This window comes from Oncorhynchus nerka, linkage group LG1 (assembly GCF_034236695.1).
Source record: "Oncorhynchus nerka isolate Pitt River linkage group LG1, Oner_Uvic_2.0, whole genome shotgun sequence".
Classification (NCBI taxonomy): domain Eukaryota; kingdom Metazoa; phylum Chordata; class Actinopteri; order Salmoniformes; family Salmonidae; genus Oncorhynchus; species Oncorhynchus nerka.
Genome location: NC_088396.1, coordinates 4,654,509 through 4,677,895, shown reverse-complemented (window position 1 = coordinate 4,677,895; position 23,387 = coordinate 4,654,509). Strand labels below are relative to the sequence as shown.

The following is a 23,387-nucleotide window of genomic DNA, read 5'->3' as shown; positions in this document are numbered from 1 at the left end:
GTTGAAGTCGGAAGTTTACATACACCTTAGCCAAATACATTTAAACTCAGATTTTCACAATTCCTGAGATTTAATCTTCGTAAAAATTCCTTGTCTTAGGTCAGTTAGGGTCACCACTTTATTTTAAGAACGTGAAATGTCAGAATAATAGTAGAGAGAATTATTTATTTCAGCTTTTATTTCTTTCATCACATTCCCAGTGGGTCAGAAGTTTACATAAACTCGATTAGTATTTGGTAGCATTGGCTTTAAATTGTTTAACTTGAGTCAAATGTTTTGGGTAGCCTTCCACAAGCGTCCCACAATAAGTTGGGTGAATTTTGGCCAATTCCTCCTGACAGAGCTGGTGTAACTGAGTCAAGTCTGTAGGCCTCCTTGCTTGCAAACACTTTTTCAGTTCTGCCCACAAATGTTCTATAGGATTGAGGTCAGGGCTTTGTGATGGCCATTCAAATACCTCAACTTTATTGTCCTTAAGTCATTTTGTCACAACTTTAGAAGTACGCTTGGGGTCATTGTCCATTTGGAAGACCCATTTGTGACCAAGCTTTAACTGATGTCTTGACATGTTGCGTCAATATATCCACATCATTTTCCTACCTCATGATGCCGTCTATTTTGTGAAGTGCACCAGTTCCTCCTGCAGCAAAGCACCCCCACCACATGATGCTGCCACCCGTGTGCTTCACAGTTGGGATGGTGTTCTTCGGCTTGTAAGTCTCCCCCTTTTTCCTCCAAACATAACGATGGTCATTATGGCCAAACCGTTCTATTTTTGTTTCATCAGACCAGAGGACCTTTCTCCAAAAAGTATGATCTTTGTCCCCATGTGCAGTTGCAAACTGTAGTCTGGCTTTTTTTATGGCAGTTTTGGAGCAGTGGCTTCTTCCTTGCTGAGCGGCCTTTCAGGTTATGTGGATATAGGACTCGTTTTACTGTGGATATAGATACTTTGTACCCGTTTCCTCCAGCATCTTCACAAGGTCCTTTGCTGTTGTTCTGGGATTGATTTGCAATTTTTGCACCAAAGTATGTTCATCTCTAGGAAACAGAATGCGTCTCCTTCCTGAGCGGTATGACAGCTGGAAATTGCTCCCAAGGATGAACCAGACTTGTGGAGGTCTACAATGTTTTTCTGATGTCTTGGCTGATTTCCTTTGATTTTCCCATGATGTCAAGCAAAGAGGCCCTGAGTTTGAAGATAGGCCTTGAAATACTTCCACAGGTACACCTCCAATTGACTCAAATTATGTCAATTAGCCTATCAGAAGTTGCTGAAGCCATGACATAATTTTATGGAATTTTCCAAGCTGTTTAAAGGCATAGTCAACTTAGTATATGTAAACTTCTGACCTACTGGAATTGTGATACAGTGAATTTTAAGGAAAATAATCTGTCTGTAAACAATTGTTGGAAAAATTATAATATATACTGTATATACACAGTACGAGTCAAAAGTTTGGACACACCTACTCATTCCAGGGTTTTTCTTTATTTGTACTATTTTCTGCATTGTAGAATAATAGTGAAGACATCAAAACTATGAAATAACACATATGGAATCATATAGTAACCAAAAAAGAGACACTACATGATCCACCACCCAAAGCACATCCAGCCAACTTGACAACTGTGGAAAGCATTGGAGTCAACATGGGCCAGCATCCCTGTGGAATGCCCGGACGAATTGAGGCGGTGCTTAAGGCAAAAGGAGGGGGGAGGGGGTGCAAGTCAATAAAGTATGGTGCTCTTAATGTTTGGATCTCTTACAGCACGGATGCGTTTGAGGCACTTCTTGAGCCACATGCGTATGGTCTGCTTGGCCACCTCTTCTTCTATGGTGTACTCCAGCTGCTCTCTAGCCAGCAGCTCCTCCAGCTGTAGGGACTTCCTGATATCCACTGAACGGTATGACAACATACTGCAGAAACACAGGAGGACATGGAAGAGAAAGAAGAGAAGAATGACGTAACTGTGGGCTAAAATAACTGTGGGCTAAAATACATCCTAATAAACGACAACTATATAATGTTTTACAAGAACTAAATAGGACTACAGAACAATATGAAAACACACTGTGGGAAGCAATACAGCCCCCCCCACACACAAAAAAACCTATATTAGTATTAAGCATGTGTGTTTAGTGTGCACGTTGTGGAATGTGTGTCTATGTGTGTGTGCTATTGTCACCTTAGCACGTCGTGGAAGGTGACGTCCCCTCCGTTGTGCAGCCTCTCCATCTCATAGCACATGTGTTTGAACAGCAGCTTGTCCTTATCCAGGTCTACCTCTAGCCTGCCCCTCAGCAGACGCAGCAGGAACTTCACCCGCGATGTTGGGATCACTCCCTGAGAGAGAGTGGATAAAGGTCACCCCACCTGTCTACACTTTTCTTTCCCTCTCTCCATCCCTCCAGCTCTTCTCCACTTCCAACCCTTGCGTCTCCACATGGTTTCTTCCCTATCATATCAGTTGGTTTCTCCAGCTCTCTCTATCTCTCACTCTCCCTCCCATCTCTCCAGCTCTTCTCCACTTCCAACCCTTGCGTCTCCACATGGTTTCTTCCATATCATATCAGTTGGTTTCTCCCGCTCTCTCTGTATCTCTCCTTTCTCTCACTCTCCCTCCATCCATCCATCTCTCCAGCTTTCCTCCACTTCCAAACCGTACCTCCCCACAAGGTTCCCTCCCTCTCTCTCTCACCTCTCTCTTGTCATCCACATTGTTCCAGATAATCTGAAAGTGTCGGAGGTCGTTGTAGCTCAGTAGCTGATCCTCCTCAGTGGAGTAGAAGAGAGAGAAGTTCTCCACAATGATGGCTGCAAAACACACACATATCTGGGGTTATCTCACATGTCTGAACATTTCAATGTAGTATACTTACATGCAGCAGATATGTCTGGGACACAACAATGACATCTCATGCAAGAGTTATTTACATCTAGAATTTGCTACCATACTGACTTTTACGCCTTAAAAACTGAAGAGATGGCTCCAGTTATGTTTACTGATTTATCACCTTTGTTACAGGATCTGGCTTATCCATTTATATTTCGAAGTTGGATGCTAGCACATTAGCACGTGGGGCGCACTGACTGGTGTCACCTCGTTAGTCAGTATATATTATACCTGTTCTGGTTGGTCATCTCGTTAGTGGAAAGATGCTTTACCTTGCTGGCCCAGGTGCTATTTAAGAGTGGCTGGTTCAGTGCTCCAGTGGTCTTGAGAAACGTGGAGGGTTAACACCTTTAGTTGTCTCTCCAAATATGATTTCCTAGACCAACAATCCTTTATCAGATCTTCCCTATTTTTGATTTGTTCCACTTTTTGGTTTGCTTCTAAGTTTGGTGTGGTCTTTTCTTTTGTTTGCCTCTTTTTGGGCCAATTTAGTGGGCGCTCATGTCTTTTAGGTCCCAGTTGCTGCTAGTCAACTTTCAGTGGACACCCCCATGAGTGTCTTTCAGAACCTCTCTTAAAACCACACCTGTTTCATTTTGGTTATTGTCAGTGACCCTTTGTTAATTCTCTAGCATCAATTCTTGTTTTTCTTTCTGGGGAACAACACCTTTCATGGCATATTCTCCAACTAGCATTGGAGAGGTCGAAGAACCATACATGGGCTTCGCTAATGGCACCTGCAATTAGATGTTTATAGCCTTCAGTAAATGGATTGTGAATGATTGGTGACTGGTGAAATGTTATACATAGTCATTTCCCTACAACACTAACAGCATCAAGCACTGTAGGCATCTAAGGGACAAGTTGCTCTAACAGACACAGTCCATAAAACCACAACGATAGAAACTTTTGATATTGACCAAATACTTATTTTCCACCATAATTTGCAAAAACATTCATAAAAAATCCTACAATGTGATTTTCTGGATTTTTTTTCCCATGTCATAGTTGAAGTGTACCTATGATGAAAATTACAGGCCTCTCTCATCTTTTTAAGTGGGAGAACTTGCACAATTGGTGGCTGACTAAATACTTTTTTTTGCCCCACTGTATATGCCAGATCATATTCAGAGGGAGATGGATAGCTAGAGTTGATGTTGTCTCACTTCCTAAACACCACTGACATTAATTTAGACTGTGCCACTGTCCTTACACACACACACACACACACACACACACACACACACACACACACACACACACACACACACACACACACACACACACACACACACACACACACACACACACACACACACACACACACACACACACACACAGGTGGACCCAGATTTCTGCACGGCGAGGTTTGATGATGTCAGTAATAACAGTGCTAAACTGTCATGGGGAGAGATTAAACTGTTTATTGTGCTTTATGAGACAGTCACACACGTCTCGTGCCACAGGAAATGAAATATGGGCCTGAGCGATGATACAGGAAATTGTCCTTTGCATGAGTGGCTTACGCACACGCATGCACGCTCGCACACGCACGCTCGCTCGCACACACACCCCATTTGGAAAGGCTTTATTCAAATGTTATAAAGTCAAGCTTATATGATTAGGGCACACACACACTTACCCACGAGGAGGTTAAGCATGATGTAAGCAATGATGACATAGAAGGAGCAAAAGTAGATGAGTGCCCCTGCGTAGTTCCCACAGTCCGTCTCCCAGTAGCGATGCTTATCGGGGGTACAGAACGGAGGCTGCACCTGAGGAGGGGAACATCCCAAACAACGTGAACCCACAGAAAGAATTGAAATATATTTAATTATCTAACTATGCTGGGGCCAACGTTATGAAAATGTACGCAAGTCGCTTTGGATAACACTGTCTCCTAAATGGAATATATTGTTATATTTACTGAACAAAAATATAAACGCAACATGTAAAGTGTTGGTCTCATGAGCTGGAATAAAAGATAACCGAACTTATACCCACAAAAACCTTATTTCACTCAACTTTTGTGCACAAATTTCTTTACATCTCTGTTAGTGAGCATTTCTCATTTGACAAGATAATCCATCCACCTGACAAGTGTTGCATATCAACAAGCATGATCATTACACAATTGCACCTTGTGCCGTGGACAATAAAAGGCCACTCTAAAATGTGCAGTCTTGTCACACAACACGTCGTCTGAGACCAGCCACCCGGACAGCTGATGAAACTGTGCGTTTGTACAACCAAAGAATTTCTGCACAAACTGTCATAAACCTTCTCCGGGAAGCTCATCTGCATGCTCGTCGTCCTCAACATGGTCTTGAACTAACATGCAGTTCAGCGTCGTAAAAACAAACTTCAGTGGGCAAATGCTCACCTTCAATGTCTACTGGCACGCCGGAGAAGTGTGCTCTTCATTCATTCATTCATTTTAAACTACAGTTTAAAACATTTGGGGTCAATGTCCTTGTTTAAAAAAAAAAAGAAAAGCACATTTTTGTCCATTAAAATAACATCAAATTGATCAGAAATACAGTGTGGACCTTGTTAATGTTGTCACTCCTGTGTTCCAATGGCACGTTGTGTTAGCTGATCCAAGTTTATAATTTTAAAAGGATAATTGATCATTAGAAAACCCTTTTGCAATTATGTTAGCTCAGCTGAAAATTGTTGTCCTGATTAAAGAAGCAATACAACTATTCTTGTTCTGAGAAATGAAGGCTATTACATGCAAGCAATTGCCAAGAAACGGAAGATCTTGTACAACACTGTGTATTACTCCCTTCACAGAACAGCGGGGACTGGGAGACTAGTCAGGCTTGAGGGAAAGATGAACGGAGCAAAGTACAGAGAGACCTTTAATGAAAACCTGCTTTAGAGCGCTCAGGACCTCAGACTGGGGTGAAGGTTCACCTTCCAAATGGACAAGGACTCTAAGCACACAGCCAAGACAACACAGTAGTGGCTTAGGGACAAGTCTCTGAATGTCCTTGAGTGGCCCAGCCAGAGCCCGGACTTGAACCAGATCGAACATCTCTGGAGAGACATGAAAATAGCTGTGCAGCGACCTTCCCCATCCAACCTGACAGAGCTTGAGACGGTCTGCTGAGAAGAATGGGAGAAATTCCCCAAATACAGGTGTGCCAAGCTTGTCAGCGTCATACCCTAGAAGACTTGAGGCCGTAATCGCTGCCGAAGGTACTGAAGGTTCAAGTACTGCGTAAAAGAGTCTGAATTCTTATGTAAATGTGGCATTTCAGTTTTTTTTAGTTTTTTTATCAATTAGCAAACATTTCTAAAACCTGTTTCTGGTTTGTCATTATGGGGCATTGTGCGTAGATTGATGAGAATTGATTTTTAAAATCAATTTTAGAATAAGGCTGTAACGTATCAAAATGTGGAAAAAGTAAAGGGGTCTGAATACTTTCCGAATGCACTGTATATACATTTTAAAATATTACATGACATTACATTTCATAACACTTTTCACAACAAATAAGTGTGTTCCTTCAGGCCACCATTCTACTACCACATATCTACAATCCAAAATCCATGTGTACGTGTGTGTAGAGTGCGTGTCTTATCATGTGTATGTGTAAGCATGTGTCTGTATGTGTGTCTCTTTACAGTCTCCACTGTTCCATAAGGTGTATTTTATCTTTAAAAAAAGAATCTGATTCATCAGTAACCCGATGTGGAATAGAGTTCCATGTAGCCATTGCTCTATGTAGTAGTGTGCGCTTTCCATAGTCTTTTCTGAACTTGAGGACTGTGAAGATACCTCTAGTGACATGTCTTGTAGGGTATGCATGGGTGTCTGAGCTGTGTGCTAGTAGTTTAAACAGACAGCTCAGTGTATTCAGCATGTTAACACTTCGTACAAAAACAAGAAGTGATGAAGTCAATTTTTCCTGACAATCTCGCCAGCCATGCTGCCCTGTTCTGAGCCAATTCTTGTTTTCAGAGGTCCCTCTTTGTGCCACCTGACCACATTACTGAAGAGTAGTCCAGGTGAGATAAAACTAGACAACACTAGGGCCTGTAGGTCCTGCCTTGGGGATATTGCTGTTAAAAAGTCAGAGCAGCACGTTTTAATTAAGGTACAACTTCTCACCACCTTAGCTCCTGTTGTGTCAAACATTTTTGACCATGACAGTTTAAAATCCAGGGTTACTCCAAGCAGTTTAGTCACCTCAACTTGCTCAATTTCCACATAATTTATTACAGGATTAAGTTGTGGTTTAGTGTATAGTGAATGATTTGTCCCAAATACAATGCTTTTAGTTTTTGAAATGTTTAGGACTACCTTATTCCTTGCCACCCATTCTGAAACTTACTGCAGCTCTTTGTTAAGTGTTGCAGTCTTTTCAGTTGCTGTAGTAGCCAACGTGTAAAGTGTTGACTCATCCGCATACTCAAAGCCAGTGGCATGTCATTAGATTGTCATTAGATTGAAAAGAGGAAGGGGCATAGACAGCTGTCCCAGGGGAATTCCTGATTCTACCTGGATTATGTTGGAGAGGCTTCCATTAAAGATCACCCTCTGTGTTCTGTTAGACAGGTAACTCTTTATCCACAATATAGCAGGGTGTGTAAAGCCATAACACATACGTTTTCCAGCAGCAGACTATGATCGATATTGTCAAAAGCTGCACTGAAGTCTAACAAAATAGCTCCCACAATCTTTTTATTATCAATTTCTCTCAGCCAATCATCAGTAATTTGTGTAAGTGCTGTGCTTGTTGAGTGCCCTTCCCTATGAGCGTGCTGAAAGTATGTTGTAAATTTGTTTATAGTCAAATAGCATTTTATCTGGTCAAACACAATTTTGTCCAAAAGTTTACTAAGGGTTGGTAACAGGCTGATTACTAACTCAAATGCCAACCAAAGGGGGCTTTACCATTCTTGGGTAGCGGAATGACTTTTGCTTCCCTGCAGGCCTGAGGGCACAATTTCTAGTAGGCTTAGATTGAAGATATGGCAAATAGTAGTGGCAATATTGTCTGCTATTATCCTCAGTATTTTTCATCCAGCTTGTCATTGTTGATAGACAACAATCATTTTTTCACGTCTTCCACACTCATTTTACTGAATTTAAAATTACAATGCTTGTCTTTCATAATTTGTTAGTTATACTTGGATGTGTAGTGTCAGTGTTTGTTGCTGTCATGTCATGCCTAAATTTGCTAATCTTGCCAATGAAAAAAATATTAAAGTAATTGGCAATATCAGTGGGTTTCATGATGAATGAGCCATCTGATTCAATGAATGATGGAGCTAAGTTTGCCTTTTTGACCCAAATTTGATTTAAGGTGCCCCAAAGAATTTTACCATCATTCTTTAAATAATTTATCTTTGTTTCTTAGTGTAGTTTATTCTTCTTTTTATTCAGTTTAATCACATGATTTGTCAATTTGCAATACTTTTACCAATAGGTTGTGCAGCCAGACTTATTTGCCATTCCTTTTGCCTCATCCCTCTCAACCATACCATTTTTAAATCCCTCAACAATCCACAGGGATTAACAGTAATTGTCTTAATGGGTGCATGCTTATTAGTAACTGGAATAAGCAATTTCATAAATGCGTCAAGTGCAGCGTCTGGTTTCTCCTCATCACACACCACTGTCATGACGTTGCCCTCTTTGGGTACAGCGAGCACCATCAAAGGTAAGTGAATATTTATGGTGTTGTTTCTAACTTAGTTGATTCCAAAATGGCGGCTATTCCTCTGGCTGTTTAGGGTTCTGAGCGCCATTCTCAGATTATGCTTTTTCCGTAAAGTTTTTTGAAATCTGACACAGCGGTTGCATTATGGAGAAGTCTATCTTTTATTCTGTGAATAACACTATTATCAATATTTATTATGAGTATTTCTGCTAAAATCACCGGATGTTTTGTAATCAAAACATTACTGCACGTAAGGTGCCAATGTAAACTGAGATTTTTGGATATAAATATGCACATTATCGAACAAAACATACATGTATTGTGTAACATGAAGTCCTATGAGTTTCATCTGATGAAGATCATCAAAGGTTAGTGATTCATTTTATCTATATTTCTGCTTTTTGTGACTCCTCTCTTTGGCTGTAAAAATGGCTGTGTGTTTTTTTCGACTTGGCAGTGATCTAACATAATCATATGTTGTGCTAAAGTATTTACACGATGGGTAGAAACCTGTTAGGGATAGGAGGCTGCATTTTCACTTTGGATGCATCCTACTCTGTCCTAGATGCTAATATATGCATATTTTTATTACTATTGGATAGAAAACAAGTTTCTAAAACTGTTTGAATTATGTCTGTGAGTATCTTTTACCTTTATTTTACTAGGCAAGTCAGTTAAGAACACATTCTTATTTTCAATGACGGCCTAGGAACAGTGGGTTAAACTGCCAGTTCAGGGGCAGAACGACAGATTTGTACCTTGTCAGCTCGGGGATTCGAACTTGCAACCTTTCGGTTACTAGTCCAACGCTCTAACCACTAGGCTACCCTGCCGCCCCAGTATAACAGAACTCATAGGGCAGGCAATCTTCCATACAGGAAGTGGAAATTCTGAAGGCTGGTCTAATTTGAAGTGATCGCCTATTCACATCCAAACAAGATATGGATCTGTTCGCACTTCCTACACCTTCCACTAGATGTCAGCATTCAGTAGAATGTGGAATGAAGCTCCTAGTGTGATATTTGACCGAATGGGAGGGGAATGAGTCACTGGCCTGGCAGAATGCCATTTCCTGGTTGTGCAATTATCTGTTGATATCGCCTGCGTTCCATGACTCTGTAGACAAAAACAAATGCTCCGGTTGAAACGTTATTGGATATATATGAAAATAACATCCTGAAGATTGATTCTCTACTTAGTTTGACCAGTTTATTCGACCTGGAATATATATTTTTGAAGTTTTCGTCCGAGTTTGCCTGGACCAGCGCCAGCTTTTGGGCATGTGAGCTAAACCTGGTAGCGAATGCAGCTAATTGGACACTAGTAATGGACATTATGGAACAAAACAACGATTTATTGTGGAACTAGGACTCCTTGCACTGCATTCTGATGAAAGATCACCAAAGGTAAGGGAATATTTATGATGTAATTTCGTATTTCTGTTGACTCCAACATGGCGGAGAAATATTGTTACTTCTGAGCGCTGTCTCAGATTATTGCATGGTATGCTTTTTTCGTAACGTTTAAAAAAAATCTGACACAGCGGTTGTATTAAGAGCCAGTGTATCTTTATTTATATGTAAAACATGTATCTTTTGTCAAAGTTTATGATGAGTATTTCTGTTATCTATTTCTGTTAGCTCTCTCCCGTAAATACTCAATTTCTGAACATGGCGTCAGTGTAAACCGAGAATTGTGGATATAAATATGCATATTATCGAACAAAACATAAATGTATTGTGTAACATGATGTCATGAGTGAGTGTCATCTGATGGAGATTATCAAAGGTTAGTGATTCATTTTATCTCTAATTCTGCGTTTGTGACTATCTTTGCCTGGGAAAAGTGGCTGTGTGTTTTTTTGGATTTGGTGGTGATCTAACATAAATATATGTTGTGTTTTCGCTGTAAAACATTTTAAAAATCGGACATGATGGGTAGATTAACAATATGTTTATCTTTCATTTGCTGTATTGGACTTGTTAATGTGTCAAAGTTACATATTTCCCAAAAATATTTTTGAATTTTGCGCGCTGCCTATTCAGCGGAATGTTGTCGAGGGGTTCCGCTGCGCTAGATAGGTTAACTAAATCAGAGGACTGCCCATGAGCACAGTCATGGTCTGGCGTCCTGGGACAGGCCCCTTTGTGCTCTTCCCAATAAAACCCACCACCTTGAGAATTTCTCAACAGACCATGTTTCTCTCAATTACGAGAGGACTAAGGTTGAGACCAGCTTACCTCGAATAACGAGAGGGCCAAGGTTTGAGTGGAGACCATAAACCTGAGTATAAACTAAGGTTTGATTAGATGGCTGGATCTTTTAACCATAACACGAGCGTTCATGTGCAAAGGATTAGCATTTCAATTGTTAAAATTATCAACTGTGTGTTGTCTTATCTCAGTCGACCCCCACTTCCCTTTTGTATACCAAGCCGCGATGCCGGTTTATCCCACTAGGGAAACTCCGCTATCATTTCCTTGTAACTATCCATTGTTTGTGTGATGCATTTCTGTGAATTACTTAGTTAGTAAAAAAATGATTTTAAGACAATTGATGTATGGATGACTCATAGTGAAGACTGGGTTCGTGCAGATAACCAACAATTTACGACGTTTGGAATGAGACTAACGTGAGGTAAAGAATAATATTAACATATCTGAAAGTTATATTAGGAATATTATAACTTTGTAATCTGAATATTTTCCTTGGTGCCCCGACTTCCTAGTTAATTAGTTACGTGATTAAGTATTCTTTACATCAATAACATAGTTGTACATTATATACATTATATTAGGCCCTGCCTCTGGAACTTTGGTTTTTCTAGATAGCTACTATATTTTGATCACTACAGCCGATGGAAATTTCTGCAGCATTAGTAAAGATGTGATCAATACTTGGTGATGATTTCCTTCCTGTGCTGTTTGTAACTACCCTGGTAGGTTGACTGATAACCTGAACCAGGTTGCAGGCACTGGCTACAGTTTAAAGCTTTTTCTTGAATGGGCAGCTTGATGAAAGCCAGTCAATATCTAAATCACCCCCCAAAAATATATTTCTCTGATATCACATACATTATCAAGCATTTCACACATGTTATCAAGATACTGACTATTAGCACTTGGTGGTCTATAGCAGATCCCTACAAGAATGGGCTTTAGGTGATACATATTAGCCATATTACTTCAACAATATTTAACATGATATCCCCTCTGAGCTTTACAGGAATATGGCTCTGGATATAAAGAGCAACACCTCAACCATTGGCATTTCTGTCTTTTCTGTAGATGTTATTTTTATTTTTTTATTTCACCTTTATTTAACCAGGTAGGCTAGTTGAGAACAAGTTCTCATTTGCAACTGTGACCTGGCCAAGATAAAGCATAGCAGTGTGAACAGACAACACAGAGTTACACATGGAGTAAGCAATTAACAAGTCAATAACACAGTAGAAAAAAATGGGCAGTTTATATACAATGTGTGCAAAAGGCATGAGGAGGTAGGCGAATAATACAATTTTGCAGATTAACACTGGGGTGATAAATGATCAGATGGTCATGTACAGGTAGAGATATTGGTGTGCAAAAGAGCAGAAAAGTAAATAAATAAATAAAATAAAAAAACAGTATAAAAACAGTATGGGGATGAGGTAGGTGAAAATGGGTGGGCTATTTACCAATAGACTATGTACAGCTGCAGCGATCGGTTAGCTGCTCGGATAGCTGATGTTTGAAGTTGGTGAGGGAGATAAAAGTCTCCAACTTCAGCGATTTTTGCAGTTCATTCCAGTCACAGGCAGCAGAGTACTGGAACGAAAGGCGGCCAAATGAGGTGTTGGCTTTAGGGATGATCAGTGAGATACACCTGCTGGAGCGTGTGCTACGGATGGGTGTTGCCATCGTGACCAGTGAACTGAGATAAGGCGGAGCTTTACCTAGCATGGACTTGTAGATGACCTGGAGCCAGTGGGTCTGGCGACGAATATGTAGCGAGGGCCAGCCGACTAGAGCATACAAGTCGCAGTGGTGGGTGGTATAAGGTGCTTTGGTGACAAAACGGACGGCACTATGATAGACTGCATCCAGTTTGCTGAGTAGAGTGTTGGAAACCATTTTGTAGATGACATCGCCGAAATCGAGGATCGGTAGGATAGTCAGTTTTACTAGGGTAAGCTTGGCGGCGTGAGTGAAGGAGGCTTTGTTGCGGAATAGAAAGCCCTCTTGATTTGATTTTCGATTGGAGATGTTTGATGTGAGTCTGGAAGGAGAGTTTGCAGTCTAGCCAGACACCTAGGTACTTATAGATGTCCACATATCCAGGGTGGTGATGCTAGTCGGGCATGCGGGTGCAGGCAGCGATCGGTTGAAAAGCATGCATTTGGTTTTACTCGCGTTTAAGAGCAGTTGGAGGCCACGGAAGGAGTGCTGTATGGCATTGAACCATGTATTGGTATCACTGTATCAAAGGTATAATCTAAGTGAGTTTCAGAGATCAAATATGAATGTAATCTGTTACTAGCAAGTTATTGACTTCATGAACCTTGTTTCTTAAGCTACATATGTTAACTAGGGCTATTGTTTTGTATTTTTCTTGGATGCTTGATTGTTTGCATTGCTTTACTGGGAAGCATAGCAGAAGTAGACATGCTCATGTTATTTATGTTAGTGCAGGGTGAGCTGCACACAGTGGACTTCCTACTAGGGTACACTGCCTCAGTGCCAAGAGTATAACTCTGGTTCATAGGCACCTGATTACTGCATACAATAGCTGCAGGATCAGCAGAGGCATTCATGGCAGTTAGAAAAATAAAATAAAATTGTATTTGTCACATGCACCGAATACAACAGTGAAATGCTAACTTACAATGCCTTAACCAACAATGCAGTTTTAAGAAAAATAAGTGTTAATTCAGTTAAAAAAAGAGAAGTAAAAAATAAAAATGATTTAAGAGCAGCAGTAAAATAATAGTCGCGAGGCTATATACAGGGGGTACTGGTAGAGAATAAATTTTCGGGGCACAGGCTAGTTGAGGTAATTGAGGCAATATGTACATGTAGATAGAGTTAAAGTGACTATGCATAGATAATAAACAGAAAGTAGCATCAGTGTAAGGGGGGAATTCCGCAAATAGTCTGGGTAGCCATTTGACTAGCTGTTCAGGATTCTTATGGCTCTGGGGTAGAAGCTTTTAAGAAGCCTTTTGGACCTAGACTTGTCGTTCCAGTACCGCTTGCCGTGCGGTAGCAGAGAGAACAGTCTATGACTAGGGTGGCTGAAGTCTTTGACAAATTTTAGGACCTTCCTCTGACACCGCCTGGAAAAGAGGTCCTGGATGGCAGGAAGCTTGGCCCCAGTGATGTACTGGTCCGTACACACTACCCTCTGTAGTGCCTTGTGGTCGGATCCCGAGCAGTTTCCATACCAGGCAGTGATGCAACCAGTCAGGATGCTCTCGATGGTGCAACTGTAGAACTTTTTGAGGATCTGAGGACCCATGCCAAATCTTTTTAGTCTCCTGAGCGGGAATAGGAATGGTCGTGCCCTCTCCACAACTGTCTTGGTGTGTTTGGAACATGATAGTTTGTGGGTGAGTTGGACACCAAATAACTTGAAGCTCTCAACGTGCTCCACTACAGCCCCGTCGATGAGAATGGGGGCGTGCTCGATCCTCTTTTTCCTGTAGTTCACAATCATCTCCTTCCTCTTGATCACTTTGAGGGAGAGGTTATTATCCTGGCACCACACGGCTAGGTTTCTGACCTCCTCCTTATAGGTTGTCTCATTGTTGTCGGTGATCAGGCATCCCACTGTTGTATTGTCAGCAAACTTAATGATGGTGTTGGAGTCGTGCCTGGCCATGCAATCATGAGTGAACAGGGAGCAGCGGAGGACGCAACCCTGAGGGGCCCCTGTATTGAGGATCAGTGGGCAGATGTGTTGTTACCTACCCTTAACACCTGGGGGTGGCTAGTCAGGAAGTCCAGGATCCAGTTGCAGAGGGAGGTGTTTAGTCCCAGGGTCATTAGCTTAGTGATGAGCTTTGAGGGCACTATGGTATTGAACACTGAGCTGTAGTCAATGAATAACGTTGCACGTCCTGTTAATCTGTCTGGCCCTGCGGCCTTGTGAATGTTGACCTGTTTAAAGGTCTTACTCACATCAGCTACGGACAGCGTGATCACACAGTCGTCTGGCCCAGCTGATGCTCTCAAGCATGTTTCTTGCCTCGAAGTGAGCATAGAAGTAATTTAGATTGTCTGGTAGGCTTGTGTCACTGGGCAGCTCGCGGCTGTGCTTCCCTTTGTAGTCTGTAATAGTTTGCAAGTCCTCCCACATACGATGAGCATCAGAGCCGGTGTAGTACGATTCAATCTTAGTCCTGTATTGATGCTTTGCCTGTTTGATGGTTCGTCGGCGGGCATAGAGGGATGTCTGATAAGTGTCCGGGTTAGAGTCCCGCTCCTTGAAAGTGGCAGCTCTACCCTTTAGCTCAGCGCGAATGTTGACTGTAATCCATGGCTTCTGGTTGGGGTACGTACGTACAGTCACTGTGGTGATGACGTCATCGATGCTCTTGTTGATGAAGCCAGTGACTGATGTGGTGGACTCCTCAATGCCATCGGAAGAATCCCGGAACATATTCCAGTCTGTGCTAGCAAAACAGTCCTGTAGCTTAGCATCTGCTTCATCTGACCACTTCGAGTCACTGGTGTTTCCTGCTTTAGTTTTTGCTTGTAAACATGCATCAGGAAGATATAATTATGGTCAGATTTGCCAAATGGAGGGTGAGGGAGAGCTTTGTATGCGTCTCTGTGTGTGGAGTAAAGGTGGTCTAGAGTTTTTTTCCCCTCTGTTTGCACATTTAACATGCTGGTAGAAATTATGTAAAAATAATTTAAGTTTCCCTACATTAACGTCCCCGGCCACTAGGAGCTCTGCCTCTGGGTGAGAGTTTTCCTGTTTGCTTATGGCCTTATATAGCTCATTGAGTGTGGATTTAGTGCAAGCATCGGTTTGTGGTGGTAATAGACAGCTACGAAAAATGGTGTGGTCAACAGCTTATCATGAGATACTCAGGTGAGCAAATCCTCGAGACTTCCTTAATATTAGATTTCGTGCACCTGCTAATGTTTACAAATATACACAGACCGCCACCCCTTGTCTTACCGGAGGCTGCTATTGTATCTTGCCGATGCCGTGTCAACCCCGCCAGCTGTATGTTATTCATGTCATCGTTCAGCCACGACCTCGGTGAAACATAAGATATTACCGTTTTTTATGTCCCGTTGGCAGGATATTCATGATCGTAGCTCGTCTATTTTGTTATCCAATGATTGTAAGTTGTCTAATAGGACTGATGGTAGAGGCAGATTACCCACTCCCCGTTGGATCCTTACAAGGCTCCCCAACCTACGTCCCAGATATCTCCGTCTCTTTCTTATGGGAATTTCGGAAATTTTCTGTCCTGATATCTAGAAGCTCTTTTCAGACATAGGAGACAGGGGCAGAAACATTATGTAAAAAATAAGTTACAAATAACACAAAAAAACAGACACAATAGCACAATTGGTTGGAGGGACATATGTTAGGTTACTTCCATTGTGTCTACCAATGCCCCTGGGCTAATGTATATTTTGTAAAGTATTATGACAAGTCAGTGACACAATGGTAGGAATTAACTGAGTTGGGCATGGGTAATTGATAAGTTATTGTCTCAATGCAGCCTTATAATGATGTGAAAGGATTCAGGAACCCAAATGATTTGGGTGGATCCCAACCTGTCTGTTAAGCGGGATGATGCTCTAGATCGACATGTACAACAGACAGTGTGTTCCAGTTCCCGCCAATATCCAGCAATTGAAGAGGAGTGGGACAGCATTCCACAGGCCACAATCAACAGCCTGAAGGAGGTGTGTCGCTCTGCATGAGGCAAATGTTGGTCACACCAGATACTGACTGTTTTTTATATCCACGCCCCTACCTTTTTTCTAAGGTACAGTATCTCTGACCAACAGATGCATATCTGTATTCCCAGTCATGTGACATCCATAGATTAAGGCCTAATGAATGTATTTCAATTGACTGACTTCCTTATATGAATGTAATGCAGTAAAAACGTTGAAATTGTTGCATGTTGCGTTTATATTGATCAGTGTATATTGTATATGATCTATATAGAGCAGACATATAAACTGAACAATAAAAACAACAAACCCTCTCGAGTCATGAACTTTGGTTTGTTTTCTTTAAATAATACTGTAACAGTATATCCCTTTTTTCTGAAGAAATCTATGTTGAGAAATGCCTCTTTTTCTACAAAGTTACCTTTTAGACCTGACTATGTCTTGTGCTTTTTACGTAACAGACAGAAAAGTATTACACTACGCTTTCTGTTTTGTAAGTCTTGACTAGTTTCCCCTGAAGACGCTGCTGTGTACATATGAAAAATGAAATAGACCAGCTCTTACCATGCAGTCATGCATGATCTTATTCCAGTCTTCCCCCGTGACAATACGGAACAGAACCGTGATGGCCTTCCCTGCCGTGGAGAAGTTAGCATGCCTGTCATTGAGAAAAAAATGTAAACAAATAAAGTAGCACACACACACACACACACACACACACACACACACACACACACACACACACACACACACACACACACACACACACACACACACACACACACACACACACATTAGAAAGAATGAGTGTGTGGCTGCAGACTTCTCAAACTCCCACTATTTCTCCACTAGAGGAGGCTGTGATGGTGCCACAAATCGAATAAGTGACACTTGCTCTTCAAATCTCTACAGTAACCAGAGCGCTAACCGTGTGGAAGATAGGAGAAATGATGACTAGGAAGGAGAATGAGAGGGGAGCAGAGTCAGGCAAATGAAAGGAGAGGAGAAAGGTAAAAAGGAAGAAAGGAAGGAGGAAGACTTGGAGAAGTGGGAGGAAGAGTTGAAGTTAGGAAAGAGACAGAGGACAAGGAATAAGTGTGAAAGAGGTAAAGAAAGGGGGATGAAAACAGAACGGAGAGAAAGGGAAGCTGTTGATGACCTGTTGATGTTCTCTCCGTATTTAACGGTTCCGAATAGGACGACTCCAGCGAAGGCGTAGCAGAGGAGGAGAAGGAACATTCCCACGATGATGAAGAAGCTTTTATACATACTGACCACGACTGTCAGCAGTAGCATCTTCAGAGTCACCTACAGACAGATTATAGCATTAAAGAGACCACCCAGCGGGCAAAATGGTTCCAGGAGTTTTGTTACCTCCTTTTTTAGCAACCAGCAACAAAACAAATGGAGGTTGTAACAGATGGTTATAATTTGAGTTATATGATGTATTCAACCAGAAAAACAGTTTACAACTCTAAATGGCTTTTTTTTGCCTGCTGGGCAAGCTAGTAAATAGGGAAAAAATATTTTTAACCTCTTCAACCTATGGGGGCGCTATGTCATTATTGGATAAAAAGACGTGCCCGTTTTAAGCGCAATATTTTGTCACGAAAAGATGCTCGACTATGCATGGAATTGACAGCATTGGAAAGACAAAACTCTGACGTTTCCAAAACTGCAAAGATATTATCTGTGAGTGCCCCAGAACTAATGCTACAGGCGAAACCAAGATGAAGTTTCATACTGGAAATGCCCCAGATTCTGAAGGCGCTGTGTTCCAATGTCTCCTTATATGGCTGTCAATGCGCCAGGAATGAGCCTGCCCTTTGTGTCGTTTCTCCAAGGTGTCTGCAGCATTGTGACGTGTTTGTAGGCATATCATTGGAAGATTGACCATAAGAGACTACATTTACCTGGTGTCCCGCCCGGTGTCCTGTGTCGAAATTATTGCGTAATCTGTAGGTCCATGTGCGTTCCATTTCTTCAGAAGAGAAAGTCAACTGCCACGAAGGATTTTATCGTCGATAGATATGTGAAAAACACCTTGAGGATTGATTCTAAACATCGGTTTGCCATGTTTCTGTTGATATTATGGAGTTAATTTGGAAAAAAGTTCGCGTTTTAATGACTTAATATTTTTTTCTTTTTTTTTTTTCTTACCCAAACGTGATGAACAAAACGGAGCGATTAGTCGACACAAATATAATTTTTTAACTGAGAGTCTCCTCATTGAAAACATCTGAAGTTCTTCAAAGGTAAATGATTTTATTTGAATCCTTTTCTGGTTTTTGTGAAAATGTTGCATGCTAAAAGACAGGCATAATCCTATGCTAGGCTATCAATACTGTTACACAAATGCTTGTTTAGCTATGGTTCAAAAGCATATTTTGAAAATCTGAGATGACAGTGTTGTTAACAAAAGGCTAAGCTTGAGAGCAAATAGATTAATTTAATTTCATTTGCGATTTTCATGAATAGTTAACGTTGTGTTATGCTAATGAGCTTGCGGATAGATTTACACAAACCTGGATACAGGTTTTTTTCGTAGCTAAACGTGACGCAGAAAACGGAGCGATTTGTCCTAAACAAATAATCTTTCAGGAAAAACTGAACATTTGCTATCTGAGAGTCTCCTCATTGAAAACATCCGAAGTTCTTGAAAGGTAAATGATTTTATTTGAATGCTTTTCTGGTTTTTGTGAAAATGTTGCCTGCTGAATGCTAACGCTAAATTCTACGCTAAATGCTACACTAGCTATCAATACTGTTACACAAATGCTTGTTTTGCAATGGTTGAGAAGCACATTTTGAAAATCTGAGATGACAGTGTTGTTAACAAAAGGCTAAGCTTGAGAGCAAATAGATTCATTTCATTTCATTTGCGATTTTCATGAATAGTTAACGTTGCGTTATGGTAATGAGCTTGAGGCTGTAGTCACGATACGGGATCCGGGATGGCTCGACGCAAGAAGTTAACAGTTTCGTTCAGTAATATGCACTGTAAGTTCCATTAGGCTTACAGTGGGCTATACTTACATGCTTCCCACAGATGGTGAAGAACCTGAAGACGATCACACAGGTGCCCATCATGTAAGTATATGCATTCTACAGGAGAACACTGTGATCAGCCATTTACTAATTATACACTAATCTTCACAATATATTTAGTCATAACTCGAAAGAAGTACAGAATTGTTGTTCGAAAATGCACTAGTTCCAGGAAAGAACAAGTGTTGTAAAGAATAGCTTGTATATCTGTATTTATACTGTGTGTGTGTGTGTATATGTGTGTCCTCACCAGTAGAGCAAAGTGCAAGACTATCCAGATGACTCCCAGGATTGTCACCAGTAAATCGTAGCGGTTCCGTCTGCTCTGCCAGTACCCCGCCGGGGACATAGCTATGAACTTCATCGTCACCTGGTTACCACAACAACAAAATCCATTCGCATTGTAGTCACATTGCTTTTATAATACTGTACATTTGTCACAATCCTGCCTTGAGATCCATGTGCATAGTATTCCATGCAAATTTCCCATTGACATGCACCCAGACTCTTACCTCTAACACAAAGATAATGGTGAAGACCACTGACATGGTAGCAAGTGGCATTGTTACTGGGTCATCTACATCCCACTGAAAAATAACAAATTTCACACAAAAGCTGATGTCCAGCACAATCCAGCACCACTCTTAAATCTTCCTCTTTAAGCTCAACTTAATTGATAGTATATAGTGATGCTCGGGTTGAAATTCATAGCGTTTTTTGAGGCTAGTGTCACTTAAAATACACTGAGTGTACAAAACATTAGGAACACCTTCCTAATATTGAGATGCGCCCCCTTTTGCCCTCGCAACAGCCTCAATTCATCGGGCATGGACTCTACAAGGTGTCGAAAGCGTTCCACAGGGATTCTGGCCCATGCTGACTCCAATGCTTCCTACAGTTGTGTCAAGATGGCTGGATGTCCTTTGGGTGGTGGACCATTCTTGATACACATGGGAAACTTGACTGTGAAAACCCCAGCAGCGTTGCAGTTCTTGTTGCAAACCGGTGGGCCTGGCACCAAATACCATACCACGTTCAAAAGCAGTTAAATATTTTGTCTTGCCCATTCACCCTCTAAATGGCACACATATACAATCCATGTCTCAATGCTTAAAAATGTAACCTGTCTCCTCCCCTTCATCTACACTGATTGAAGTGGATTTAATAAGTGACATCAATAAGGGATCATTGCTTTCACCTGGATTCACCTGGTCAGTCTATGTCATGGAAAGAGTAGGTGTTCTTAATGTTTTGTACACTCAGTGTAGACGCCCTTTTAAAAATTATTGATTCAAAATTTCAGTTTACTTCTTGAATTGACTGACTTCAACTTTAATTGATTGCAACCTTCATTTTCACTGTATTACATCGGGCTGAGTAGTCCGGGCCAATTCTGTGAAATTGCGGATGGGTGTACTGTAGGTAAGAAAATAGCTGAGCAACACATCACTAGTAGATAGAAAATGTATGTCTACATCAGACAGCCTCACCTTGACAGACAGCAGCACTGACTGGGCCAAAACCAGCACAGCGATACCCCGTTTGAAGAAGGGGTGCTGAGTGATGTCATACATCTTGGCACGGAACCCTGCATTCTCTGTTGGGGGAGAGAGGAGTGAGGATCAACACCAGACCAGACCCAAACAGCAGGGTGAATTCCAATAGCCTAAATCATTTCCTCATCACCTTTCCTTAGGAGATGATTATGATGCTTTCCAATATAGATGGAGCTCATACTATAGCTGTACAACTGAATGTTTTCTAGACCTGAACCACATTCAGTAAGCATGGAAAACGTGGAACATTGCAGATAGACATGTCATTAATAAAACTGACATGATTCCTTATTCTATGTCAGAGAAGCATATTTACTCTACAGTATGTATTTCTAGCTCAACATTCTACAACATTGTGCCCTGCAGAACCCAAGTACCCCCAACCATTTCACTGATACAATTAGTCAGAGAAAACAGAAATCAGACAGATTGCCATTTGTTTATGTTGGATTATAAAGTTGCTGGCACACACACGCGCATGGCCATGCTTCCTGGCTCAGTCACACATGCATGCACACAAACAGGTCAGTATTTCTCGATGTGCGAGTCAGTGTGTGTCAGATTATGTCCTCCTTACATTACCCGTTTATTCTATCCAGTATCATAAATAACATCCTACGACCGGCGACTTATCAACTTTTACAGCCAGCAATAATATTACTTGGAAACCAACAGAAATCTCAAAATTGGATTCAGGGCTGTAATGGAAAAAAAATATTTCCAATCTTCTTAGAATAAGATCTACAGCTTGTCAGTACAGGTCTTATCTTAGTTAATTTAAAAATATGAGTCTCATACGCAGGGCCGGATTAAGAAATCATAGGCCCCTTCCCGGCACACCATCCTTTTTGTAAACAAATCCATGCACCAAGATACAACTCGATGTGTGGTGAATTGTCTGTTGAAGAAAAAGCCCCTTTCTAATAAAGCCATCATAACATTTGCGATGTGGCGTAGGCTACAGTTGAGCAGAGGCGTTTTTAGGACTTCCACACATTTCTTATCAGTGAGAGCGGGCTCCTGTGGTTGGATAAAAACATATTAAGAAATAATGATGTTAAATACTATATTAAAATAAATAATAATGATGTTACTGGCCCAGTAACATTAATTTATTATGTACTTTATAAAAAAATATATATGAATCATTTACCCAATCAAGGCAGGGCGCCCCAGTTACCAACGTGGACCCCTACATAATCTCCTGATGATTATACTGTATATACAAAATAATACAACTCTTATAGATGCCTGGTCCCTGCTTATATGCTTGACCTTGAAACATTGGCACCAAATAACATAGGGAACAAAATCCATCCTACTGTAAATCATTGTTAATACTTAATGTGTTACTGATAAAAGTCTCCTGAGTTAACTGGACAAGCATGTTAGCCTCACCATTGCTTTAAGAGCAGTCTCATCATCTCTTTTCTATGCTGTATGAAACTAATGAAAGGTCATTCATAACAGGTGGATGTGAGTACCTGGTAGGCAAAATGAGACCTGTATGTACTGTATACCTGAGATAACACTAGCTCAGCCCAAGCCCCAGTAAACACTAGCCCAGCCCCAGCAGACACTAGCTCAGCCCAAGCCCTAGTAAACACTAGCCCAGCCCCAGTAAACACAAGCTCAGCCCAAGCCCCAGTAAACACCAGCCCAGCCCCAGTAAACACTAGCTCAGCCCAAGCCCCAGTAAACACTAGCCCAGCCCCAGTAAACACTAGCTCAGCCCAAGCCCCAGTAAACTAGCCCAGCCCCAGTAAACACTAGCTCAGCCCAAGCCCCAGTAAACACTAGCCCAGCCCCAGTAAACACAAGCTCAGGCCAAGCCTCAGTAAACACTAGCTCAGCCCCAGCAAACACTAGCTCAGCCCCAGTAAACACTAGCTCAGCCCAAGCCCCAGTAAACACTAGCCCAACCCCAGTAAACACTAGCTCAGCCCAAGTCCCAGTAAACACTAGCCCAGCCCCAGTAAACACTAGCTCAGGCCAATCCCCAGTAAACACTAGCCCAGCACCAGTAAACACTAGCTCAGCTCAAGCCCCAGTAAACACAACCCCAGCCCCAGTAAACACAAGCTCAGGCCAAGCCTCAGTAAACACTAGCTCAGCCCCAGTAAACACTAGCTCAGCCCCAGTAAACACTAGCTCAGCCCAAGCCCCAGTAAACACTAGCCCAACCCCAGTAAACACTAGCTCAGGCCAAGCCCCAGTAAACACTAGCCCAGCCCCAGTAAACACTAGCTCAGGCCAAGCCCCAGTAAACACTAGCCCAGCACCAGTAAACACTAGCTCAGCTCAAG

General features: G+C 41.6%; 1 protein-coding gene across 2 annotated transcripts in view; it reads right to left on the bottom strand.

Annotated features, from left to right (window-relative positions):
• The window catches only part of nalcn (sodium leak channel, non-selective), a 291,484-nt gene that overhangs the window by 6,191 nt on the left and 261,906 nt on the right, over positions 1-23,387 (bottom strand). For both annotated transcript variants that reach the window (XM_029647141.2, XM_029648174.2), the window contains 10 exons: positions 21,016-21,122; positions 20,038-20,112; positions 19,776-19,895; positions 19,514-19,582; positions 17,637-17,785; positions 17,042-17,135; positions 4,541-4,673; positions 2,704-2,819; positions 2,191-2,348; positions 1,771-1,921 (listed from right to left, as the gene is read on the bottom strand). In XM_029647141.2, the coding sequence (XP_029503001.1) occupies positions 1,771-1,921; positions 2,191-2,348; positions 2,704-2,819; positions 4,541-4,673; positions 17,042-17,135; positions 17,637-17,785; positions 19,514-19,582; positions 19,776-19,895; positions 20,038-20,112; positions 21,016-21,122 (1,172 nt within the window). The remainder of the gene's footprint in view (positions 1-1,770; positions 1,922-2,190; positions 2,349-2,703; positions 2,820-4,540; positions 4,674-17,041; positions 17,136-17,636; positions 17,786-19,513; positions 19,583-19,775; positions 19,896-20,037; positions 20,113-21,015; positions 21,123-23,387) is intronic.